The sequence below is a fragment of the Onychostruthus taczanowskii genome, unplaced genomic scaffold (genome assembly GCF_017590055.1).
Source record: "Onychostruthus taczanowskii isolate IOZ18803 unplaced genomic scaffold, ASM1759005v1 scaffold46, whole genome shotgun sequence".
Lineage (NCBI taxonomy): Eukaryota > Metazoa > Chordata > Aves > Passeriformes > Passeridae > Onychostruthus > Onychostruthus taczanowskii.
Window position 1 is genome coordinate 3,905,996 of NW_024502125.1, and position 27,530 is coordinate 3,933,525.

At 45.1% G+C, this 27,530-nt stretch overlaps 1 protein-coding gene across 1 annotated transcript; it reads right to left on the reverse strand.

The window, feature by feature from the left end:
* Positions 1-1,588: 1,588 nt before the first annotated feature.
* On the reverse strand, positions 1,589-25,743 carry CD180 (CD180 molecule). Its single transcript, XM_041414593.1, is given in 15 exon segments — positions 1,589-1,638; positions 1,641-1,724; positions 1,727-2,182; positions 2,185-2,218; positions 2,221-2,389; positions 2,391-2,552; positions 2,554-2,615; positions 2,617-2,804; positions 2,807-3,022; positions 3,025-3,284; positions 3,961-4,000; positions 4,003-4,061; positions 4,063-4,124; positions 6,797-6,987; positions 25,581-25,743. Coding segments are annotated over 15 exon segments (2,196 nt in total).
* Positions 25,744-27,530: the final 1,787 nt, after the last annotated feature.

Here is a 27,530-nt window from a genome sequence, read left to right on the forward strand (position 1 = left end):
TTTCTTACTGGAGAAGATCAATCAGGGGCTCTTGTCAGCACTATCATCAGAAATGAGCAAAAACTTTCTAGTCCAGCAGGCATCTCCGAGATTTTAGCTAGTTGGCATTTTGGAGACAAAAATGTTGAGGAAATGCCTTTGGACAGCAGCTGAATCTGAATGTGGAGTCCTACATGGGAAGTGTTGAGAGACAGTTGGCCTTCCACATTCCAGAGAGCAACCACAGCTCCAGCCTCGGACAGCAGGGAGTGGTACTGGGCAAGCCTCCCCGTGGTGCATGCTCCAGGAGACAGGAAGGTCGTACCACCAGCAAAGTGGTGTCTACCCATTGCGGTAAGCCTGTTATAGAAGTACTAAGTGAACATAAATGACTTTATGGTGGTGCAGGGCAGATGAGTAGGCCCAGCAGCTCTCATTAGATCTGTGGTCCAATGCACATACTGCCTTGCCCTGGGTTTATTCACATGGGATAGCAGAGAAAACAATTTGGCTTTATATAAATAATAAGTCTTTATTCCTGCCTAGCTGTTGAATTATCAAGTGAAGCAGGGATTGCTGTCCCTGAATTCACTCCAGGGATGCACACCAGAAACAACATGAAGTAGCTGCTGACACCAGGAGCATCTGTGGGATGAGGTCGTCCAGTGCACTGCCCACTTTGCAGCCTCTAGTTTTCTCACCTGGGCTGTGGCTGAAAGGAGCAGTCCACTCCAGGCTGGTGAAGGAATGGCTCATATCTGTCAGCATTGAGGGGTTTTGCCCTATGCAAGCAAGCAGAGTATTGGACTCACAGATTAGACCCACAAATCTAGAGTTTTGTGGTGAAAGATCATTCTGTCTTTACTTACTGTGGAGTTTAGAAAAGAGCAGAGGCTGCAGAGCCTGCCTCAGGCTGAAAGATGGATAGACAGGATTTCAGTGGTTGGGAATTCTCTAAGGATCAAAAGTATTTTAAAGAAATATTTTTTTAAAAATCACAGAGGCGATACATGCTGTTTTTGTCAGTTCTGCAGGCATGTCTTATGTAACTATAAATCTGTCTGCTCTTCATAGGTAGTGGTTGTTTTGTTGGGATGTTTTTTTCTTTTTGGGGTTTTTTTTGGCAGAGTGAGGTACACTATTGCCAGCTCTTATAAAACATGGATTTTCAAGGGTATTTGATAGGGGATGGAATTTGGTTGGGGATTTTGCTTGGGTTTTTTTGTTTGGTGGAGTTTGGGTTGGGATGTTTGGTTGTTTGGGTTTTTTTTTTTCCTTTTGGGAGTGGTGGTGGTTAGGTTTTCTTCTTTTAAAGAGAAGGAAGTTTGTATTTTAACTGTTAGATTTTCCAAGTGCATTAGCCACAGTATTGGTACAACAGGGGTACCACTGAGTTGAACTGGGACTTCTCCATAAGATAAGTTATTAATTTTCAAGATTCAGGTAATAATTTATTTATTCTAACTTTTTCATTATTTGTCTAAAAGTTTTAATACAGGTAGAGAGGATATTACAAAAGTCAAGAAAATACACGTCACAAATAAAACCAGTGAGGTGTCGTTCCACTTAATACAGTTGCTGTAGATATTTTCTGTGTCTCCATCCTAGATTACAGTTGCTGGTAATTTTGCTTGAAATGGTGAACACTCCAAATGTGTGGACACTACAAGATAAAACAGCCAGGACACCTGCAATGACTCCTGATGTGTCCTTCCCACAGGAGAGTAAGATGGTGGCCAGCTGAACCCAGCTAGAAATTTGTGTTCAGAGTGCCTTGTTCCTTCAGGGTCTTCAGTTTTATCCAGATGTTGCTTGTACTAGGTGATTAAATCAGTCTTAGAGCAGGAGCAGTCCAGAAGGTTGTAGTGTAAATTGATTACAAAGTGGCCATCTAGGAGCACTAGCTGGACACCTGGTACAACGTGTATCCTGTTATGGACACAATTGGTATTGATACTCCTGAGATTTGAAAATGCATCTGTGCTGAATGCAATACATTTGTTGTAATTCAGATCAACATGCTGTAACTTCCTGAGGTTGTGAAATACTTGGTTACCTATTGATGTTAGTCCACAGGATGGTAATATTAGCACCTCTAAATTGGATAGTTGTTGGAACAGTTTGTCCTTTGGCATGATGCCCAAATCAAAGTTATTTTGACTAAGGTCCAAGAACATGAGGTTTTTCAAGCCTTGAAAGACTGCTGAATGTTGGTATTAATGTGGGATGAGGAAAGATCATCATCAGCACTTGCTAGAGATGGAGATTTTAGAAAGGGCTCTGTAAGGTATAGAAAGGAGTGAAGGGTAAGTCCAGCAGCTCTAGGTTAGCACTGTCCTAAATGAACATGTTCTGGAGATGGAGGTGTGTGTTGTGGCTCAGAGTCAGGTAACAAAGCTCAGAGCTCTCAGCTCTTTGCTGGAGCATCAGAACTTTCAAAGTGACTCTGACTTAAACCTAGATGTTGAAGCTTTGCCAGTTTCTCCAAATAGCCAGAGCCTGGCTGCAGAACCTGTGAGTTACCCTTGATGTGGAGGCGGGTGAGGGAGGGGAAGGCAGCAGAGCTGGTGTTGCTCAAAGCAGTTTGCATTGAGAACCATCTCCTCTAGCAAGCTCATGCCACTGATGCCAGGGGGGCAGTGCATGGATGTGGGTTTGGGTTAGGTCCAGCTTTTGGAGCCTGGTTAAGCTCTGAAATGTGTCAGCATTTAGATTTCTGAGGTGCCATAACTGCAGATAGAGATCCTTGACAGAGATACTCCAAAGGCCTTGTAAAACATCTGAACTTATGTAGGGCTCCTTTTCCACACCATAAAATGTTCCAGCCAAAAGGTCTGGGCTGTGGAGTTCTGTATCCCCACCAGGACCCCAGGGATGTCAGCACAGCCCACTAAGTCCAAACTGTAGAAACGTGACTGAAAAGATCCAGGTTCAATGTATATCATGTTATTGCCTTTAAGGATGAGAGTTATATTGCTGGTCTTCTGTGGAGCTTGGACATCTTCTGCTGTGATTGCTTGTACGTTGTTAGTTTGAAAATCGAGTGTTTGAGGTTTCGCGTGGGAAAGTTGGGAGGAAGCTGCAGTGAAGAGATGTGGTTGCTGCCCAAGATGAAGATACTGAGCTGCCAAGATTGTCACTGGAATAAAGACATACTTGTTATTCCTGTCTGTGTTAAGATGCTCCAGGGAACGTGGGCCAATGCTGTGTCAGACAGAAACATGGGCAGGTTTCTGGTCAGAATGACTGTCTTCAGCTGCCTGTTGCTGGGAAAGGCACCGTCCTACACCCAGCTGATGTGACACCTTGAGAAAACAGTAGAACACTGCATCAGTGGCCTGTCTCACAAATTCTCCTGGTAATGTGATTGCACAAAACTGCACCTCATATCTGTTAAACTCCATTTTAAACTCCATCTGTGGCCTTCACCAGGGTAAAAGTGTCTTTTTCACTGATGCTTGCCTGGTACTTTTAAGTTCACATTTAATTACAGGGTTCTGATGAGAAGAAAAACCTGTCCTGAAATGATGGGTGTGAGGAGGCATTTGTGGGAGTCAGGAGACATGAGCTATTTAATGTTTAACTTAATAGGAAAGTCTCTTTTTCTATAAAAACAGCCAGCCACTTCCAAGGGCCAAACATGTCTTTCTTCAGTTATTAGGGAACAATAAGGAAAATTAATAAAAATCTGCTCTGGTGACTTTGCTGTCACTACTGTCTTAGAGGTGGTAATTTCTGGAAAATGCATATTTCACCCATTGAACTGTAAATTATTGTCCTTAGAGGAGAAGCTGAGATATTGCCCAAGTGGATTGATCTCTGCTCAGCAAAAAAATTCATCAGCGGTCTGAAGGTGCTGGTAGTGTTTTCCCTGTTAAGGCAGGAAGATGCTGCTGTGGTGTGCTCCAGAAATCCCTGTCTCTGCCAGGGACACGGGGTTCATGATTGTGATGAGCAGAAGTGAGGATGCTCCTTCCATACTTTGTTACATCCAAGTAGAGAAGAGAATTCAGGTCAGAGCAGTTGAGTTCTGGAGGGAAGGGACCACACTCAAGCTGAAATTGAGGACTTCTGTTGTGACAAATAGTCATAGGAACCTCTCTCATTCTTAGACCTTCCCAGGTGTAGCTTTTATTTTCTGTAATCTGTGGACAATACACAGTGAATTTGAAAGAGTTATGTACTGTGAATATAAATAAGAAAATATGGCACTTGGAAAATCCATCCCCCCACCCAAACTAACACAACCCACAAAATAACCCCAAGCGAATTTTGAATTATTTAAAATGCAGCAGCCAAAACCCTAGGAAACCTCAGCACAGGCTTGCAATGCATAGCCCTGGGGTTTTGGGGAGTGTGTTTTTAAAACTAATGCCTTGAATCTCTCTTGTATTAATTTGAAGTGTCTCATCTGCAGTACTTTCTTATCAAAGTTAGCACCTATGAGGATTGTTTACTCTTCTGGATTAATTATTAATCCTTAAAAAAAGATCCCCACAAGGTAGTTTTAAATTGTGAATGTCATGAGTCTTGTAACAAAACTTACTCTAAGAGAAGTCTTAAGTAAACCTTACAGAGAAGAAGTAAAAAATAGCAGGTCTGGAAAATGTTTCTAGAAGGAATGTGGCCAAATTAACTGGATATTAATTTAGTTACACACTGCAGTGAGGAGACAGCAGGAATGTTTAGCTCAGACTAGACAAAGATCATGCCTGATATCTAAGTCTTTAAAAGGTCTACAAAGGCTGTTCAGTTTTATGTGAAAAAAAAATCCATCTATTAAATAGAGAAGTCAACTCTGTGGATACCAGAGTTGACTTCTCTATTTGAAATTGATTTCTCTGTGAGGAAATTCATTGAGCATGCTTGACCTGCCTTTGCCTGCTGATTACATGAAAGTCAACCAGACCCAGGTTACTGCCACCCTGAAATAGCCTGCCACGCTGTTGGGGCGTGGGAATGCTCATGGCATTGCACTCGTCCCAGCTGCCAGCTGCAATGGGGAGCACAGGCACAGCCAGTGCAGCCCCAGCCTCCTCCACACCCACCTCCCCTCCTGAGGAACAGAGGAATGTCCTGTCCTGGTAGTCCCAGGGCCAGCCTAGGAGGGGCAGGGTACCCAGGGCTGTGTGGGAGCTGCAGCTCTGGCAATTCCCTGCCCCATAACCATGCAGATGTTGAACTTGTGGGGAAGTAAACACGTGTGTGGCACAGCTGGCCAACATGAGCACTTTAATTTGACACCAAGCTAGTGTGCTAGTGGAAGAAAGCAGGGCAGCAGCTGTGTGTCCGAGAAGAATGTGCTGGAGCCATGAGGTGCAGAGGATGGTGCAGTGTGTGCCCTGTGGGTGGGAGGACGTCGGGGTTAGTTGAGGTGCACGTGTGGGCCCTGGGGAGCAGGCATGGGGCTCAGGTCTTTCTGCTGGCACAGCCATGAGTATTTGAGACTGAACCACGTCTCTGCCTGTCTCTGGCTTAGAAGAGGCAGGTGGGCTGTGTCTGCACTCAGTAACCTCAGGAGAAGGGGAAGAGCAGTAGTGTTTGTTGCAAACCACAGTCTGCGTTTGGTGAACATTGTCTTCCTTTGCTTTAAGCACAAATCCTGTGAGTGAAGGGTGCCAGGGAGTGTTGGGGAAGCAACATGGGCCTCCACTGCTGCAGACAGTGCAGCCTGGCAGGCAGTGGCAGAGAGATGTCAGCAGCAGTAGGAGGAAGTGGAAAGGGGCTGTCACCATAAAATTTCCCATCCAGGTGGGGAGCACAGCTCCTCAATTGTCCAGCTCCCTCTGGCATGCCGGTCCCAGCTGGAGTTCAGTGCCAGGCAGACAGCACACAGGGGCAGCACCAGCAAGGAGGGATGAGCCAATGCTGCCCACAGCTGAGCCCCCCACCTGTGGGTGCTTGGCCTGACCTAGGGGCAGAGAGCCAGCCCAGCACCTGCTGTGATAACACTTGTGATAGCACATGGACTTGGGCCCAGTCCAGAAGCAGTATCTATAAAAATGACAAAATATGGACTAGAAAAGGTGATGCTTTCAATATTGGTAAGCAAAGGAGAACCTGTGGAGCTAACTGCTGCCATGTGTCGTTTGGACAGATAAAAATAGTCTAACTGTTGCTGTAAATGAGAAGAGTGACTATGTTTTGCCATTCAAATAAAACAGTGAGTAAGTAAGCTCTCTCCATATGCTTCAGGGCATGGAGTGGCTCTTGCAGTGAACTGAGGAGAAACTATCCCAAGGGGGATCCTGTTGTGCAGCTCTGAGTGCACAGAGATTTGTAGATTTAATTCAATGAGGAATTTGTTATTAGCCCCAGGTGTGCATTTCATAGGGCTGCTTTTCCCTGAATCAAAAGCCTTGCTTTTTTTTCTGTTGTCTCCCACTTGGAACAGAAAAAAATAGATAGAAGAAAAGCAAAGATAAAAGAAAGTATTAAAGAAAAAGAAAAGCTTATTGGGTCAGTCTTTTCTCCTGCCCCTGGAAAAACCTTGGTACTTTCTTACTATTCTTATGTGGTATTGCACACCAACCAAATAGCAAACAGAGACATTATCATATCCCCCCTGTGTACAAATTCCTGTATGAAGAGCACAGTACAAGAGGTAAAATCATTATACCTCTCCTCTGTCTCTCTCATACCTGTTAAACACCCTTGGGAAACTTTACCATCCTTCAAGCTCTCTGTGGGATGAAGTACAGTGCTGTTTTGAGGGGCTCCCAAAGTCCCCATCAGTGGTGGGAGAGTGTGTGAGGGTGCACTGATGCATAGGTGTGAGGAGGAGGAGGGACTGTGGCTGATGTCCCTAAGCACATACCAAAACACCTGTCTCTGATAAAGACCTTGTGATTCCCCTAAGATGAATCCTGTGGGAAGTGGAAGCTTCAGCAGGTAAGGGTTCACCCCAGATGAAGGCAGCTCCATCACTGAGCGGGATGGCGGCTGTCACTCCCCTCCGTGCCGGCGTGTCTGCAGTGCTGGGTGCTCTGCAGCTGGCACAGGTGGGCACTGTGAGAATCAGCAGGTGTAAATCACACAGCTGCACATTGTGGAGAGAGGCAGCTTGCTGCACTGGATGATCTCGTGCTGTCTTCTCTGAATGAAAGTGGGGCTGAGCAGAGGGGTCAGACAGACCAGCCGAGCTGGCTGGATAGCAGGCTGCTCATGCTGAACTCAGCGTGAGCAAAACAGTAGTTTCAGAGTGAAACAGGAACTTGCCTGCTTTAAATATAGTCAAGCTTCTGTGCACTGATGCTTTTCTGAGGCAGAACAGATTTTTAAAAAGTGGAAACTGAGGAAAATTGGTCTTCATGTTCATGTGGACTGTAATGTCTCTGTCACAGGATAGTGCAGATGAGATTGTAACACACTTCCAAAGGAGAATTTCATGTAATGTAATTTCATGTTTGAGTTGAACAAAATTTGATTCATCACTTAGGAAAGGCACAAAATCTTGTAAACCAGCTGAAAGTCAGAGCTCATCTTTGGGGGCTGATGGCAGTGGTAGCCTTGGCTTTATTAGCTTTACAGTGGACGCAGTGATCTTACAGATCTTTTCCAGCCTAAACCATTCTACAACTCTAAGACCTCTGCCTACGCTTTTGCAAAAAGCATTGTGTTGCTGATGCACGACTACTGCAGTACAAACGGTAAAGCTAGAAAGCAATACTTCAATCTGAAAATTAACACTGTTCCTCTTGTATTTAGGTTACAGAGAATGATCACTTTTTTGAAGGGGGACAATATTTCTAGCCATCTCTAAGATGAGTGCATGTGCAGCAGCTGCAGGCAGGAGGGGATCTGGTGCCAGCCAGCCAGACGTGTCAGGTCCTGACTGCCCAGGGCAGTGCTGAGCACCGACTTCGGCCAAACAGCTCAACCTGCTTTTTCTTTCCTGTCTTAAAGGACTCAGTTATTAGCTTGACAGCTTTGTTGCCTTAAGTGGCACTCTTTCTCCACCACTGAGGAGAAAAAGGCATGAAGAAAACTTACTGGGCTCACAAAACATGTCTCAGCCTGACAGAGCTGATCCAGATCCTGCACTCAGTCGGGGAAGCTTCAAGTAATCAAGATGCCATGTGGAGTGCATCAAGGTCAGCACCCAGGAAGGTGAAGACACCTCAACTCCTCTGGTGCCAAGGATATGCACAAAATCAATGCCTTTGGCTCTGAAACAGTGTATAAAGGCCACAGCTGCGCTGGTAGCTGGAACTGATTCCAGGGTTCACCTGAGGCACTCTGAGCACCTTCTGGCAGGCAGCTGAGGAGAGGGCAGGAGTCCACAAGGTGGGAGGGAAGCTGCCAGGAGTGCAGAGCTCGCTCCATTTTGCATACTTGCCTAAACCTGTTGGGTGGACTGCTGGGGCTGGCAGGCACCAAGAGGCCACAGAGCCAGCGCACTGCTGCTCTATTTGTTTGCTGCTAGGATGCTTCCGTGCCAGCCTGATTGGCTGGGTTTTATTCCCTCCTCTTTAATTTGTAGTATACAAAATAAATAGCTTATCTTAGTATGAGGTCAAGCTGAAAAGCTGACTCCACATTCCACTAATAGCTCTACCTTTTCCCCAGCCAGTTCTATGTTTGCTGAAAATCCTGCTTGCCCTGCAGCTGGTCACAAAGAGTTCTGAAAGAATTTGATTGCTATGTTTGCTCCTTGCCATTTTCCATGTTAAGGCTCAAAAGCTAAGGCTTGGTGTGTCCCTGTGTATTGGATTTGCACACACAGGTTTTGGTAGTGGGGGTGGTACAGGGATGGTTTCTGTGAGAAGCTGCTAGAAACTTCCTTTATGCCCAGCAGATCCAATGCCAGGAGGCTCCAGATGGAGGAGCCCCGACCAAGGCTGAGCCAATTAGAAATGGCTCTGTGATAACAGATTTAAGAAGGAAAAAAGTTACTCTGCAAATGTAATTGCAGCCAGGGAAGAGCAGAGTGACAATATGTGAGAGGAGCAGCCCTGCTGACACCCAGGCTGGTGAAGGAGGGACAGGAGGTGCTCCAGGCACCAGAGCTGAGGTTCCCCTGCAGCCCGTGGTGAGACCATGGTGAGGCAGCTGTGGCCCTGCAGCCCATGGAGGTCCCAGGGGATGCAAAGATCCACCTGCAGCCCCTGGAAGAGACCCAGGCAAGAGCAGGTGGATGCCTGAGACAGGGCTGTGAACCCATGGGAAGGCTGGGCTGGAGCAGGGTCGTGACAGGGACCTCCAGACCCATGGAGAGAGGAGCCCATGCTGGAGCAGATTTCCTGGACTTGTGACTCTGTGGGAGATCCACACTGGAGCAGGCTGTGCCTGAAGGACTGTCCCCCATGGAAGAGTGACCCACATTGCAGCAGTTCATGAAGAGCTGTCTGTGAGTTGGGCTTAACATTGGAGAAGTTAATGAAGAGCTGACTCCTGTGGGAGGAATCCCGTGCTGGAGCAGGGGAAGGACTCCCCTCCCTGAGCAGCTGCAAGAACAATCTGTGATGAACTGACCATAACCCCCACTCCCTGTGCCATTGAGGGGGAGGAAATAGAGTCTGAGAAGGAGTGAGTGGGGGGAGATGGTTTTAAGATTTATTTTACTTCTCATTATGGTGCTCTGATTTAGTTGATAATAAATTTACTTAATATCCCCATGTACAATCTGTTTAGGCAGTAATGGTATTCGTTGAGTGATCTCTCTTGTTATGTCAGCTCATGAACCTTTGTTATATTTTCTGTCCCCTGTCCAGCTGGTGGAGGGGAGTGATAGAGGGAGTGATGGATGCCTGGAATCCAACCAGGGTCAAACCTCTACACCCAGTGATTCCTGCTGTGCTTTCCTGGGGTGAAGCAGCTTGGACTCACCCTTGCACCCCATGACCTATTTTTCTGCAGACTGTGATCCCTGGTGGCATAGATACTTCCTCAGACCATCCACACCAAAACACTCAAATTTGAAATGGATGAGGTATTTTAGAAGAAAAGTCCTCTGAATCAAGAAGGACATCAGCCAAAGCTAATTCTGTCTCATTCTGCAGTGCAGTGAAGCCTGTTATTATGCATCACGGAGCTTATGTGTCATATAAGAAAGCAGGAATAACTCCAGAGATGCTTTTGGTTTTAGTAAGTTTTGGGTGGGGATTTTTTTTTTGGTTTTCGTTGTTGTGGTCGTTTGTTTGGTTTGTTTGTTTTTTTTTTTTTTTCTTGGAAGTGGGGTGGGGAGAAGGAGTGGGACTGTTGAGAAAATGGGAAGACATATTATTCAAATAATGATTTCTAGGGCCTAACTCAATTTCCTAGAATCAGAGAATAACCTGAATGAAAAGTGATGCACAAGGATCTTAAAGCCCAACTCTTGGCCAGTCCCAAGGATTACACCATATGCCTGACAGTGTTGTTCAAACACTTGAGCTCTGTCAGGCTGGTGCTGTGGCCACTTCCCTGGGACTCTGTTCCAGTGCCCAGCCATTCTCTAGGTGAAGAACCTTTTCCTAATATCCAACCTAAACCTCCCCTGACATAGCTTGATGACATTCCCTCATGTCCTGTCACTGCTCACCACACACCAGAGGTCAGTGCCTGCCCCTCCTCTTCCCCTCAAGAGGAAGTTGTGACTGCAGTGAGGTCTCCCCTCAGTCTCCTCCAGGCTGAACAGACCAAGTGAGCTCAGCCACTCCTCATATGGCTTCCCTTCAAGGCCTTTCACAATTTTTGTTGCCCTCCTTTGGACACTTTATAGAAGCTTTACATCTTATACTGAGGCTGCCAAAACTGCAAACTTTAGATAATGAAGAATTCATTATGAAATTAGTATTGGGTAACTGAAATTCCTCTTCTTGACCATGTGCTAAAGTAATTTCTGAGCTTAGTAAAACTGACTAATGATTAGGGATATTTAAATTATTCATTATGTGTGCCTATCAGATTAATTTAGATCTTTGTGCTTTTAAAACAAAATGGGGAAGGGTAAGAATTTATGGTAATAACTAGTGGGAGTGGGTTTTGATGTTGGCAGGGGGCTTTGCTACGGATACCCACCATGGGCTCAGGGAGGTTGCAGATCCTCTGTGACAGCCACAGCCAGGGCTGTTGCAGGCTGATTCACTTCCCATGCTCAGTTCTGCTCCTCTTCTGCATGCTGGTGTTTGCTGTTCCCAAGTGCTGGGTAGATTTTTTTCTCCATCACTGCATTCAGGATGGCTGTCAGATCACAGGGGTTGCTGGGGCAGCGCCCTCAAGAGTAAATTGCTGCTCCTAATTAAATATTCTCTGTGTTTGGTTCAAATTGTTTCCACTATTGATGATGGGGAAAATTTAGGAGCATACAAACACCAGCAGTAATAGTTGACCTCAGTAGTTGCCACTGAATGCCTGTGAGGTGCTGCCTGCTCAGAGGGCTGAGCACACTGCTGCCTCCAGTCTGCCCCTGCAGTGCCGTGGCAGCCCAGGCAGAGTGCCCTGCAGCGAGCACTCATGCAGTGAGCCCCGCACAGTGCCTGCCCACAGGTGGGGGATTTCCCTCACCTAAAACCCGTCAGGGGCAGAGTGTCACTCCTGGCAGGGACTGTGGCAGTGGAGTGCTGGCACGTCCCTCAGCTCAGCCCAGGGCACAGACCCACACACCCAGTCATCACCTGTGTCAGGAAGGGGTCCCAACCAGACCACTGAGTGCCACACCTCCAAAAAACCCAGGTGCTGAGGGATGCTGCAGGTTGAATGAACCTGAAAAATATGTGTAATGACTGTAGGAATAAGTGAAAATCAATCTAAGATGATAAAAGTAAAGAAAAAACAAAACACCAAAATGCATGGAGTTGTGTATATATATATATTAATAAGACTTTAGTACCTTCAGAATCCCTGTAAGATGTTAATTCTCTCTTTTTCAAAAGGTAAATCTTGTTGATCTCTGTGCCTTTCATAGCTCTGAAGAGAAAAGGATTGGCAACCCAATACCCAAGCAAGGCTTCCAAATTACCTGTAAATCCTATACAGGATCAAAGGATTAAAATAGTTTTCAGCTATTTCCTTCAAGTATGGATTTCAAGATTTTCCTCATTTGTTGTTTTCTTTGGTATTACAAATGAGATAGGAATCCAAATGTTTGAATGCTGGATGTTAAGAACTCAGGATTTGCCTTGGAGCTGTGGGATTTAGGCTCTGACTATTCCCCTGCTGTGGCTGCATGGTACCCCAAAAGGGTGAAACATGGTAGATGGGGAGGACCAGGACCACCTGGTCTAACTCAAACCTGCATTTCCCAGCAGGAAAACCTGCATGGGCTTTGCTGCCAGTGCAGCAGGTGCTGCAGGCTCAGGCTGCAGGCTGCACTCCAAGGAAAAGCCTAAAACAAAGGGATGAAGCAAGAGGATAAATCACTGTCAGGAAGAAACAGCTGCTCTAAAACATGTCAGACCTTACCAGACTATGTGGAACTTCTATGTTTCATGCTGCAGCAATTGATCTTTCTGAAATCCTAAACAAGGGCAGCCAGATGTTCTCTCCAGCCCACATTCTGGGCACGTGAGCAATGTCCCTTTGCCTGCCCTTGGGGGTGGTAGGGACACAAGTGGGACGAGAGCTGAAGGACTGCACCTCTGCTGCCCTCCCTGCTGGGCATCAGCTTGCCCAGTGGATCTTTTGGGTAGCCAGGGACCAAGCTGCAGCATGCCCCTGCCCCAGGGAGTCTTCTTCCTCTGGTTGCCACCACTCCTTGGCAGGTGACCAAACCACCAGCTTCTTTCTCTGGAGCTGATGGCTGAAGTTACTGCTGAAGGCACACCACAGCTTCAATCCAAAATTTTCATTACTTAAGAAAACCACTTGCACAGGTAGTGACCTGGATGCCCATTGGAAGAAAGGGACAGTGTGACCATGGACATGACGTGCACACCGTGTATAGAAATATTCCAGACAAAAAAAAGTGAGCACTCCTCTCATGGCCTCTTCACTGCTGGATTGTTCTCTAGTGGATTTTATTTGTGGCAACTTCAAAAAGGATTGATGGTGCAGGAGCACTACTGATGCTCCATGCCCTGGAACCCCTGACTTCAGAGGAGGCAGCAGCACTATTTTTTAGCAAACAAAAACAAATGTATGAACAAACTTTCAGGTGATGACTGCAGCTTGCCAGAGGGCAGGGGACACAGGGCTTCCTGGCCCTGTGCCTTCATCCTGAGCGCTGCTGGTGGCCAGAAAGCTGAATTTGCCGTGGCTGGGGCACGTGGAACTGTGTGAAGTCCTATCAAATGCCTACTAAAAGGACAAAGGCACTAAGTAGGAAGGAAATTGCTGTCAAGTTTAATTAGCAACAGATTAATTACTGGTGTTGTGTTCATCCATGCTTCTTCTTTAAAGGGGGGATGGGGGATATCTCCTATGTTCTCCCTGCAGACTCTGTTTCTGTTTAGCTACTGCTGCTGTGTTACCTTCCTTGAGCAGCTTGTGATTTTTCAAAAATTTAGAAGGTGTCTTGAGGATCTCAGTGCTGGAGCTCCCTGTTACTCTTTGAAACAGTTATAAGACTTTTCTCTGTCTCAAAAATTCAGCCTGTTCCATACTAAGCAAGCAAAATATTCCGTGTTCTTGGTTCCCATGGCAGTGAGTATTTTATAGTACTGTAAAGGCACTATAACATCAAGATAAAATGTAGATTTCAATGACTAGTAACAAGCCATTATTCTTCTCTTAAAACAATACAGAATCTGACAAACTGGGCCTCACTAGTCTTAAATCCTAGATTTTGAACAAGCAACAGAGAAGCCTCGTAATTGCAACAGTTCTGACTTGAGTAGCAAGAAAAAAATTCAGAATTAAAATGCTTGTAAGCTTCAATTTTCCTTACTGGTCTCTGCTGGGTGTTGCTTGGGGTGGCTTTGGTGAAAAGGAGGTTCTTAGCCCTTACACAGAGAAGGTGGACTGATCATTGGAAGGTGCATTTCTGTTGGTCATGGTTTGGCTGGACACAGATATTAACCTTGCAATGGAAGGAAACCAGGCAGATATAAAGGAAAAGAGGCAAACTGAGGAAGCTAGTGTGAGTTCAGACTATTTAAAGAATTTCTGGCATGGAGGCTTTGAAATGACAAAAGAGCATCTTAAAAGGAAGCCCTGTTGCTAAGCAACATGCACTGTTGTATATAGAGCCCCAGGAAGATAAGAGAGAAGCTCTGCTGCTTTCAAGGAAGAAATGGTGGTGAGGAGCCATACCTGCATCCAAAGTGTATTTGAAATGTTCCAGCTACATCCTGTCTGTGAGAGGGTTTCCATGACCCTTCAGGTCAGAGCGGCCGCTGGTGAGGCTGTGTGGGCAGGTGAGATCCACCTCTGCTCCTCCTGGGAAATGCAGGAGCATTGTGCTTCTGCTCAGGGTGTGTGACAGTACTGCGACAAATCTGAAACAGCTACAGTAGCACAAAAAACCCATAGGTCATGCTCAGCCAGATCTTTTGGGAATGTGAAGTGGTGTTTCAGAAGTTTTTTGATTGTTTCAATTAATTTCTCAAGTTTCCCTCCTCTTTCTCCCCCATTCATATTAACAAATTCTTATTTTTCACACTGATGATCTTTGTCTGATGATCATCCATCCAACTGCCAGGTAACTGCTAGCGTGATCTAAGGATGTGAAATGCATTCTGTATTTGAGAATATATCAAAACAAATATATTTTGCCACATAACATTTCTTCCTTTGTCCTTTCCATGCGCCACAGATGGGGCTCACAGTGCCTTTCTTGCCACTTGTGACTCCTTGACTGATGTGATTTGCTGATGGGAGAACAAACCAACCTCTGCTAAAATTCAGGATTTTGTTCTTCTTGCAGCTGCTGAGCATTGAGGCTGCAGTGGGGTGCTGCTAAAAAGCTGTTTCTATTAGATGGTTTTGAAAGGGTAAATTCTTAAACTCAGCCAGACTAGAGATGGAGGTATGGGAAGAGTGGTTCCATGTGTGCAGAGCTAGTCAGCCGTGACCCCTCTGCCCACTGGCCTCAGAAGCAGCCAATGACCTGGGTGATTTCTCCCATCAGATACTCATTTCTGAAATCCTGTCTGCTCTAATGTCAATTTTCATATGGTTTTCTTTTTATACATATACACCAAATACCTAGTCCCTGTTTCCAAAACTATGTGCAAGAAGAATTTGCCAAATGTTTAGAATTGTGGACTTTGTCAGATCCTGGTTTGCTCCTGAGCTCCCTGAAAAATCTCTGGATGGAAGTCGTACAGCATGGTTAGGAATAAGAAGTCTGCAGGTTGGTCATAAGTCTTTTGACAGGGTTTCACTTGGCAACTCAGTCTTTGGCAAGGTTTTATTTCCATCAGAGAAAGCACATCAGAGCTTCACACTGCAGCTTGTCTGGGTGTTAGTTCTTTGCATATTGCCATCCCTCTGAAATATCAATTTCCTCCAAAGGAATGCCAGAAGCAAGCCAAAGCCTTCTCTTGGTTTCCTGCAGTACCTTTAAAGAAAGGAGTGGAATTCTCATGAGACTGCATCCAGCTCTCCGTGCTCTTCTGGGGCAGCTGGGGGCAGCTGAACAGCCACTCCCATAGCAGGGAAGGCCTGGGATGGCTAATCTCCCTAGCAAAAAGGAAGGGAGCAGTGGCTGGGCTCCATCCTCCCGCAGGCAGCGATGGGGAAGTCTCCCTGGGATGGTGCTGACTGATAGTCAGCGCTTCCTCTGCCACCGGGGCCCCTTGCCTATCACACTTGCTGTCAATTACAGGCTATATCCTCTTGGTGTAGCTGTATTTTCCTTGCCCTAATTTAACTTGCTGCTTTTTTTACTGTTGACAGCTGAGAACCATTGACCCTTTCCTTCACCTAACATCACCTGCAGCATCTGCAGGCTGTTGGCACTGCAGCCCCATCCCCTCTCCTACAGTGCTTCTCCACCTGGTCAGAGCCGTCACCCTCATCTTGTGGGGACAAAACTGTGTTTAAAGAAGTGTTCTCAGAAGGTGTGTGGTTTGTAGTTTGTCACCTGCTGTGCTGATCCGAGCTGCACTGCTTGGGGAAGACACGTGTCTCTGTTCGTCTGCACTGCACCATGGGACGTATATTTTCCTTAGGTTACAGAAGAGTGGGTCCTAAAAGAACACTGAGGCTTGGGTGCTGGCACACATTTTAATGAACAAAGAGGAAGTTTCAGATGTTGTGTTGGTGTGATAGAAATGGCAGTGTCTCTCAGTGTGCTGCTGTTTGTGGGTGGTAAGCCTGCCCTAGTGGGCTTTGCCTGGTTTACTTAAATGACACAAGCTGGGTGTGGGCAATAGGACTGTACAAATTGACTGTTTTACAGATGAGTGGAAATAACTCTAGAAGAGGACAGTGGGGTGAACAATAGCAGAAGGGAAAGCTCCTATGATCTTGATGAGATTTGTAAAATTTGCCTTTATATTATCCTTGTATTTAGTTTTACCTTTTTCTTCTTCTCTTTTTCAGATACCTAAGCAGCAATTGCTATAGACCCAATCTTGTAGGAGTCATACCCAGCACTGTGGAGTGAGCAGGACCTCAGGGAGCTGCAGTTTGTAACAGATTTAGTTGGCTGCCCGCTGCCAGGGGAAAGTCTAGCCAGTTACTTGAGACACAACCATGACTTTGTCTAGATTTTCAGTTAACAGCCTTTTCTATGGCCTTTCTTTTCACGGTCCTGTTTCTAAACTGCTGTCAGCCTGGACCTCAGCCTGGCAGCTGCATGGGATCCCTGCTGCTGTGCCTGTCGGCAGCTCCATCTCTCATGCCCATGTGCTGAATGGGCACTGTTTGCTAAGGCACCATGGGGTAGCCTGAGCATGAGAAGACAATGAAGAGTTCTCTTCAGGCTAGTCCATCTTGTAGCATGATTTAAGTGTTTGTGCACCTTGCAGGTGAGTGCAGTTTCACCTGAGGAGGTTGTTGTGTCTGTGTTCAGTGATTTGTGCTGGCGACTTGTTGGTGTAATTTATGGGATGCTTGTTAGACCTCTTAGGCCTGAAAGATTTTGTCATCACTTAGATGATTCTAAGTGGTGGTAACAGTGCAAAACCAAAACGACACGTACTTCAATCTGAAATACACTTCTGGTCCTTCAGGATATAGATTAAAGAGACTTTTAAAGGAAAGTTTAAAGTGACTTTTTTTATCTGAGTGTAAAGCTTAGAGTCTGGATAAGCAAGAGAATAAATCCAACAGTACATTAGGAAAGAGGGAGTAATTATTATTTTAAAATGTAACCTCACAAATTTCTTATCTAAACTGGAAAGTCCTTAAAGACAGAAAAGTGTTTGAGTTCTGCAGTGCAGATGTTCCCTTCATTTAACAAGTGCACACACAGGGATACAGACAGAGGGAAACTACATGACAGAGATGAGAAAAAGTGCTGAGGTGCAGATGCAGCTGAAAATTAATTGAGGGAAGAAGGGAGCCCCTCTGGGAGACAGTCTGAGGTGGAGCTCTGGGTGGCAGAGGTTGAAGCCACCACACAGCCCCTGAGTTCTGAACATGATCCTACAGTAACTGTGTAAATATTATACAGTTATATGTCAAAAATCCAATAAAATATACCAGTTATGCTGGATTTGCAAATAGGTATTTTTTGCTTTTTTTTTCAAACCTACAGATTGGGCCTAAATTCTGGGAAAAATGGGGCTAGGAAAACCCCTATGGATGGGAACCAAAGCCACTGCTGGCACATGCGGCCAAGGAGCAAGGTGCCTACATTTCCTACAACCTTCTTCCAGATCACTGTTTGCTCCCACTGCTGCTACTGATTTCCACGAGATGGAGCTATTCTAACATGGATTTGGCAGCAGACCATGGTGAAAAAGTGTGCTACTGCATTTTATTTTTATTATTATTTTATTTTATTTTGTTTTGTTTTGTTTTGTTTTATTTTTTAATTTCCATGGCAGTATCTCTGAAGTGGGTAGTATTTTATGAAAAATCATCATGCAAAAAAAGGGCAAATTCCAGAAGCAGCAGCTGGAGCTCAATGCACATTTGGATAGACTGTGTCATCAAAAGACTTCTTGCAAGAATTGCTCCTGGGGATGGAGGTAAATGTTCTCAAACTGCAGCTTTGTCCCACACTGGAGCAGCTGTTGGGATGTGCACCCAGCCTCACCTTCTGGAGGATCTGTTTTGCCATGGCTGAGGAAAGTTGCAATGCCCCATGTCCTGAGCACATTCAGGGTGGCTCTTTGACACCCATGAGGCCTTGCCTGTGGCCCCAGTCTGCAACCATTAGCCCTCTAAGGCAGCAGACTGCCTTTGCTGAATCATGATGACCCTCTCCTGTGACATTTCTGTCCTTTTAAGTCAATTTTTTAAAGTCTTGTTATGTCTGTTTCCATGTGCCATCTTCTTCCTCTGCAGCATCTGCTCATTCCCTCTCTGCTTCACCCCCACCAGCCCCATTCTCCACTGCATCACAATGCAGATAATAATTCATGTAAATCCTGTTGCTTTATGATATATGTTTGAAAACTTCATGGCATGCATCAAGTCGTGCCCACAGAGCCAAACACTTCCTGCCCTTGTTGTTGGAGCATACCTTGACATTGCAGCCCCTAATAGCAGCAGCAGCTCAGAGAGAGGCATTTGTCTGGGGATTTTCAGTAGGAGCTGTCAAAGTTAGGGCCAGGTTCATATGTAATGTTTGTAATGCTTGGAAGAAGGGTATCATGTGCATCCTTGCTTGCTGGTGTTGCAAGTGGTTCAGGGCTGTTATGCCATTCCTGTGAGAAGCTGGTGTTCTCTGCTGGCACCCAGGAGATAAGTGCTATCTCTGTGATGAGTGTTGCTGGCAACAAGTGCCTGCCCCGAGTCCATGGCCACCCAGGCAGCCGGTGGGCAGAGCTTTCCTTCCCGAGCAGGTGCCCGGTGCTGGAGGCCGGCTGCCCCCGCCCCGGCAGAGAGCCAGCCGGCTGCTGCTGGCCAGCCCGAGATCCTCCTGCTGCAGGGCCAGCCCAGGGAGCCACAGCAAGGTGAGTGAGGGTCAGCCACTGCCAGACCTGGTGACACTGTGCCTGTTCAAATTCCCATGTGATATCTTAATTCATGACGACTGGAAAATAAATGTGTTTGACAATTGTTGGTTAGGCTTTTTTTACAGCATGGCTTGACATCCATCCTTTCTTGTCCCCAAACCTGTGCTTTACAGTGGAGGGAGATTTAAGGGTAATTTAAAAGGCTCTTGTGAACTCCCAAGCAGGGGATTGTCCTCTTTGCAGCATCCTTGAGGCAGACCAAAACCTTTGGTACAGTCTTAGCACACAAGCACTTATCAAGCACCGTCTGTCTTTTGCTTTTCAAGACCAAAACAGAGACAGAATCAGAATAATTTCAATTTCTTTAATCTGATGACCACCTGGAGCAGCTGATAAGTGTGTCTGGGAGGCCCCAGGGAGCAGGCAGCCTTCAGCCATCGCCCCTCCAAGGAGCACCTTGCTGTGTGTCCTACAGCTGAAGTTTTCTCCTCTTCCTCCCACTCTCCAGTCTGCAACATGAACTGCATTGAAGTGATTTTGCTTGAGCCACTTCACTGCCACTATGCCACTTGTCCTTTCAGAGTCATTAAGTCCTCTAATATGGGTTATTTAAACATACCTTTAAAAGTGTCATTTTCATAAAAGTGTATGTCTATTTGTGCATGCCTAGCATGCAGCTACTGCATTCCACATGTGTGTGCCCTTGATGTGCTGCCTGCCTGGCTCAGGCTTGCATGTGGAGCACAGGCGTGCCAGGAGCATGTCCAAATACAAATGGCATTTGCTATCAGCCATGGAAACCTGCAGTGTGCAATTGCCTGTGGATGTTCAGGGTGTAATTCTTGGGGTGACAAACTGTCGGCAGCTCCTTATGGATTGTGCTGCTGTGCGAATTTCCTGAGACCAGCTGGTTCGGATCCCAAAGCCCCTGAAGCTGTGCCCCTGGAAGGTTCACCCAGATGGAGGGAGACAGTGAGGGAGAGAGCAGGCTGATGGCAGTGTGTGGGAGCGTGGCACAGGCAACACTGGTTCCAGGAGTCAAAAATGAGTGAGTTAAAGTAGGTTATTCTGCTTGCAGGCAGGTCCTTGCTTTGGTCAGGCAGCCAGGCTGGAGGATGGCAGAGAGGGAACATCTTGCTTGCTAGGTCCTCTGCAGGCCCTTCATCCAGAGTCAGGGAGAGCTGAAATCAACCAGTGAGGGGTGCCTGCCCATGGACACCAACAGCTCACAGAGCAATAAATGATCGTGCTTCTTTGCCAGAAGAAAGATGAGACATGTGATATCTCTTGCAAGAGCTGGTGCCACAGATATTTGTTCCTTTTATGTGAGAATAAGAAAAAATACCAAAAGGGCCTAATAAATCACAGTATAAATGCTACTATTTGAAAGATCTGGACTAGAAATTACTTGAACTTTCATGAGTTTCACATGTCAGGGGTGTGGGTGATTTAGGTTAGTGATTATTCAAGACACAGGGTGTGATTGGACTTTTAGGATTTGAAAGGATTACACATGCTTGTCGAGTGGGTGTTTAATCTCTCTTCAGTTATAACTTCAGTTTGTAAATGTTGAAACCATAAATCATCACACCCTTGGTCCATGGCATAGGACAAACTGTGCTATTTTCCTCCCACCTCAGTTTAGATTAACTGCTTTTCTCCAGTGCTATTAATGCCCTCCAAATTATGACTTTTCCTTTTTTAGCCCACACTGTTGTATGCACACACACATATGCAGGCAGGCATGTGTTTCATAACAGGTTTTTGTGCTTGTGACTCAGAGCTGAACTATTAAACCATAACACATGGCTGACATCTGGAATTCTCTCAGACGTTTTTGTCATTTGAATATTGGTAGCCATAGTTTGCTACTCTCCTTTCCTCCAAAATGTAACTTTCTTTGTTCTCAGCTCATAAAAACAGAGCTAGAAGGTTTTACTGAACCTTTTAGTGTCACTTGATATATATATATATATATATATATATATATATATATATATATATATATAATATTTTGTCAAAGCTGCTTTAAAGGCACATGTGTTCAGAGAGTTTGGCAGAAAGATTTTACTAAAGAAAGCCTCTGCTTCCTCTTGAGGTTTAAAATTATTGCATACCATGAGAATATTCAGAAAAATCATTGTTCTTGCGCAGCAAGAGCCTGTGGTTGCTAAGAGTCAAAAGCAGTCACCTGCTAGCTAGCAAAATGGGGTACGATTTGCAAATGGATTGGCTTGGTGTTTGAATATAAGTATTTACATTAATTCCTCCAAATGAATGCCACTCATGTGGCTCATTTGAGAGCAAGATTAAAATATGCTGGTGTTTGCTGTACTGTGGAACAGTTTGTCTTACCTGTGTCTCACAGGGTGTTGTGTGCTATTCCCAGGGCTGTTTGCCATAAGTTAGTATGGTCCTGCAGAGATTAAGATTTTGCATTCTTCTTTAAATATTGTGGGAGTGCTGTAATTATGGATGTGTTAAATTTCACATTGATACCAAGGAAGCAATGAAAACTTCAGTCTATCTGCCACTGTGACAAGTGTCAAGCAAAAGGAGTGAACTCTGGAATTGTTTCTGGCTTAGAAAATCATCTAATCTTGGTTTTCAATTCAGCCCCCTACAAGCACATTTTTAAACTTGAGGATTGTCTGATTTTCTCCTGATACTGAGAAGGATGTACCACGACTTCACTGATGCTTCAAGAAGAGAGGAGAAGCACTGTCTGAAACCTATGCTAAGAGTAAATATAGCATGTCTTCAAGGCACCTTCTTTGCCTGGTGAGGGGCTGCAAAAGAGGGATCACTGTTTTAAATTAAAGAAGGTGATCATGGGGGTTTCTGAGAGACGGACATATGAAGGTTTGTTGCAGAGGCTTTCTAGTCTTTGGCTATCAGAGCAAAAAGTGGCAGTGGTGGTGCAGCACTATGATGCCTTTGAAGGCATGCATGTTGTAGCAGGGAATTAATGTCATTTGGTACAGGTTTTTCATGTGCTTCACTGTAAGGCCTCTCAGATTCAGCAGGGAAGGCTTCACCTGCAGCACTTAGTCTACGGCACAGATATGACACATATATCTGGCTCTGGTGGTCACTTGTCTGTGTGCCTGAGCTGCCAGCTTTCCATGTATGTCTTTTTTGAAAATCTTTTTTAGCGGTTGTGTTTCAGATCTGGCTATGTCTATTCTGTTCACAGTAGCTGAGTAAAGTTCTCATGTCTGTGGTTCAGAAAATTATTTGTGCTGTAGCTCAAGCAGTCAGGTCTCTGACTGTTACTGCTTTTCAGTAATGACACCATGCCAAGGGAGTCTCATTGTGACAGGCTGTGACCCTTAAACACATGATGTCTGGAAGAACATGTCTCCCAGGGTCTTTCATCCTCACAGTCCTCACAGCTGCACTTAACCCACCGACTGGACAAGTGAACACACTGTTGTACTCACCTGTCATGATTAAAGTGGCATCCTTTGAGCTCCTACAGACTGATTTCATCAAAAGCCTCTGGTGTTGATGTGGCCCTGAACTGTATGTATCCTTGCAAGGAGGTTTTTCAGTGCACATGGATACATATGCACAGGTTCACTAAAGGTAAGTCATATTTGACCAGCCTGATTGCCTTCTGACCACCTAGCTGGATGAGTGAAGAGCAGTGGATATTGTTTACCTTGGCTTCAGCCAAGGCTTTGACAGGTTTTCTTACAACATCCTCATAGACAAACTCAGGGGTGTGAGTTGGATGAGTGGACAGTGGATAAAGAACTGGCTGAACAACAGATCCCAAAGTTAAAATCAGTGGCACATGGTGTAGTTGGAGGCCTGTCCCTAGTGATGTCCCTCGAAACTGTTTAACTTCTTCATCCATGGCTTGGATGAAGGGCCACATGACTCCTCAGCAAATTCAGAGGACAAAAAGCTGGGAGGCATGGCTACTACTCCAGAGGGCTGTGCATCCCTTCAGAAGGTTCTTTGCAAGTTGGACAGATGAACACCTGGAATTCCATGTCCAGTTCTGGGACAAGTTCCTCAGGACAACAGAGACATGGAGCTCCTGAAGCGGGTCCAGCAGAGGCTACAAAGATGATGAGGGGTCTGGAGCATCTCTCTTATGAGGAAAGGCAGGGGGAGCTGGGGCTGTTCAACCTCAAGAAGAGATGACTGAGAGGGGACCCCATCATTACGTACAAGGATCTGAAGGCAGGATGGACCAGGCTCTTCTTAGTGGTCCTGAGCAGTAGAACAAGAGGCAATGGGCAGAAACTGATGCCCAGGAATTTCCACCTGAACATGAGGAAGAGCTTCTTTACTGTGCAGGTGACCATGCTGTGGAGCAGATTTTCTAGAGAGGTTGTGGAGTTTCCCCCCCTGGAATACTCAGGAACTGCCTGGACACAATCCTGTGCCATGTGCTTGGGGATTAGCCTGATTGAGCAGGGAGGCTGGACAAGATGTGGTCCCTTCCCACCTGACCCATTCTGTGATTCTATATGTTAAAGTGACCCTGGTGGCTGTGCCCTGATTTTAGTCAAAGCAGAGGTGGCTCTTGGTGGGGGTGGTTATGGCCAGAGCAGTACCAGCCCATCTGCAGCCCAGAGCAGTCAAGACCACCCAGTCCATCTCCTCAAGCTGGTATGCAAATGTAGCTGTATTTTAGCTGCTGACAGCTCTGCAAATGGATTATGTGGGCACACAAAAGTGATGTGCAATAAACAGCAATCAAAACTGTGTTGTCAGAGTGTCAAAATCAATAGTATTTTTTTATATGGCCAGACATGCTACTTTTTCTCTCATTATAAGGGTTAGAACTTATTGTTATGGTTATCAGGTGCTTCTGATTATCAGATTCTGACAAGGTGTGATACCCTGTGTTGAGCACTTCCTAACCAGATCTCTGAGTCAAGCTGATTTTGCTGGAAAAATTCAGCTGAAACACTTGGCCGCTTTTGAGCACAGATCCTGTGCACACAAATCCTGGTGGACACCCTCTCCTGCCGTGACCCATGCTTGCTCAACCCTTGGGGTGCTCAGTGGGGCCACATGCCCTGGGACTTGCACTGGCCCATGCCGATTTCTCTGCCACCAGCCGAAGTGTGTGCTGTCCCCATGGAGCCCAGCACTGTGCTTCAGCTTGGTGTGGGTGGTTTATGCTTTTCCAGACTGGGGTGGCATAGGAGGGACTGTCTTTGTATATGTCCCCCACACTGAGGACCACAGTTTTGGTCTGCTTCTTGTAAAGTGAAAATTATTGCTTCCCACACCTCCTTACCCCTTGCCCATATCCCCAGGCTGCCCTGAAAATGAGCATGTTGTTTCTGAAGCACTCACGTATTGTAGTGGCATGGGAGAAAACAGGCAGAAATTAATTAGTCTGTCTTCAGAGCAGGGTTTTGGGGATTATAGAAAATAAGCCTGTTAATCATTATGGAGAAGGTAGAATGGTCTGAACTGGGTCCTCAGTCACCCTGGGTACTTAATGACATGTTTTCACAAGAAAAAAATTGTAAGATCACGTTAATTAAAGGCTATGCCAGAATGCATATGTACAAGGGGGGTAATTGAAGAATGCTGAATGTCTGCCAGTTCGACATTACCTAAATAGTTTGATTTTTCAACCACAGTAATATTCTCATATTTATGTATTTTTGGGACGCCATATGAAAGAAAAATATTTAAGCAAAGTAGCATACTGAGCAGAGTAAATTACAACAGCAGGGTTTCTTGTTACTCTGTCCCTGATGGAAAAACTGAAAAAGGATAGTAAAGGAAGCTGGGAAGCAATGGTTTGTGCATCATACATGAAAGGGTACTGTAACAGTGGTGATCTGTCTGCTGTAGTAATGAAGTCAAGCATTTGGAATGACATAGTTTCACAGCAAGACAGGATAGTAGAGCTCTGTTGAGCTGAATCTGTATTAGATGGTGTTAGTTATCTACATGAAACTACAGAAAAAGTTAAATCTTAATTTTATTAAATAGTGGGTCTCAGCAGATAGGATCATGTTATGGGTTTTCTAAGTTCCTAGCTTCCCTTGTCTCCAGCTTGTTATTCATTAGAGCTCTGCACAGCTTTTTGGGCTCCATATAGCACTGGGCTTGCAAATTCATGGTGCAATCTTCTCCAGGCTTCTTACTCTTGTACTGTGCTGTCAGACACAAAATTCAAAAGACATCAGCCTCTTTAATATGTCTGGTCTCTCTGTATATGTCCCTGTTAGGAAAAAAAAAAAAAAAAAAGGTCAATTCTGCCATTCTGCAGCTAAGAAGGCCTGACACAAGGGTTGCTTTTTCCACAAAATGTGATTGGGTTTGTATCCCCAGATCTCCAAATATCATAGACCACCAGCTCCTAATGTGATCTCTGTGTCTGTTCCCTTCTTTCCTTGAGCTGGCACCTTATGCCTCATTTCTTTTCACCTCCCTTGAATTTCCCTGTGCTGCTTTGACTTATGTTTCTGAACTAGGTCAAAAGCTTTGGCCAGGTAGTTTCCAGTCAAAACAACTTCTGCTGGGACACCTCTGAGGAAAAAGAAAAATCTGATTAAACATAGAAAAATCAAACCACACACAATGTGATTATACCTGAATCTGTTCTAAGGTCAGCTGATTTTTCAGATGATTTAAAACCATTAAATTGAGCAAGGGCAGATATGTATCATTACTCAATCTTACTTTCCTTGCCCTGGATGCCTTTGATCTCCATTTGTCCTTCCCCTGTTTGTTTATGCTCTTTCATGCCTTTCTTCAAAGTCGACCGTAAAGCCTTTGGAGCAATGGCCAGCGGTGTGTTGGTAAATGGGAAGGACAGACTGACTCCCTCATCTTGCCCAGCCATAACTGTGGGAAATGGATGAACACTGCAGTGCAGACAGCAAGAATGGGTAAATCTTGTGAATGGGTGAGGGCTGAAATTTACCCATGGCAACACTATGTAGGGGGACCAAGTTTGCCTGAGCATCTTATCTGGATTTCTTGGTGGCTGGGGGAGTAGTTGCTTGGAGCACCTGTGCAGCATTCAGGAGCCAGCCTGGCCAGAACTGTAACCTGTTACTGACCGAAGCTTTGGCCAAGGGACATCAAAAATCTGTTACAGAAAAGAAATTAATCATAGAAACATCACGTTTGTAGCCTTAGGTTTTGTGTAGTTTTCACTCCAAGGGGATGTTCATAAATAGTTTCAATTACTAATGCAGAAGCAGTGATCTTCAAGAAAATTGCAAATAATAATTATATAATTTTAAAATTTATTATTGTCAGATTATACACAAACAAAAGGAATATTATGAGGAAGAGCTAGAGTTAAGACAACCAGTGGAGCAACAGCAGAAGATTACCCTAGAAATGTACATTGATCTTCTTAATTGTGTTTAGTGCTTCACAGAATAACCTATGTGAAGAAGTTGTAATGCTAACTTAGGGATGAAGAGTTGTGAGAGACACAGGTCTTAAACACCTGGCACAATGCAAAAGCCCAAACTTAACCAGAAATGCTACTTACAATGCAAATATAAAACAACTATAGCTGTTTTCCCCAAAGGCTATTCTCTAGACTTTACTACAGTGGTTAGGGCATATCTTAACTCTTCTTGACATTTTACTTTCCCCTTGGCTTGGTTTTTGGCTCTGTGCCTTGCTGTGAGGAAGAGCTGTGTGAGTACTTTAGTGCTTTTGTCCATGGAGTTATTAAAGACGAAATGTGCTAAAGTATACCCAGAAATAAAGTGGAAGCAGTGTCTACCAATGCATTTAAGTGGGAGATTTCTTAATTTGGGTAGGTATCTCCTTTGGTGCAGATTTTTGCACTTATCTTGTATTAGTCATGACAACTTATTTTTGAGAAAATCTCATCCCACATTTGTGACATCTTTATTTCTACCCCACTACAGGTAGATATGAAAGACTGGACTGTGTTTTTATAATCAGGGGGGAAGTGTAGGTGAATTCATTATAAAGAAAACTGCCCTACTCAACAGTGAGGCTGAGAAACTGGCAAATCAAAACTGAAGATGGTTGTGAGAGGTTTGTCTGAGTTTGGTTTTTCTCCATGACTACTCAATATTTTAATGAAGTAGAGACAATCAAATTTGCAGGTAACACCAAGGTTAGAGTGCTGTGATCATATCTCAGAAGGATTTTGAAACGTTAATGATCTCAGTGAATTAAAGATATGGACTGATAAATGGTGGTGTAAATAAAGACAGTCCATAGCTCTGCCTTCTCAGAAGCTGTTAGATCTATGGGCACAGGTGGGAAAGTGCTAAATGAGCAGAAGTTTGGAGGAAAGGTATTCTGGGGCATGTTGTTACTTTCAAAAGTGGACGTGAGGCAACATTATCTTTCATTATCTTCCCAGTTGCAGAGGGATGTGGAAAAAGTGCCAGTAAGGACAGCAGTGTGAGCTCTAGAAGGATGCACTGAGCCTGTGACAAAGCAGCTCAGGAGCTGTGTCAACAGCAGAGAACTGGGCAGCACCTGGAAAAAGTCCATGAAGAAGTGGTTTGGGATGCAGCAAATAATGTTTGATGGTGAAAGGCTGAGGGCTTTCCAGTGGAAAGAATGGAAGAATGAAGATGGAAGAAAAATGTCTGACTGCTGCAGAACAGCCGTGGAGTAAGAGAATGG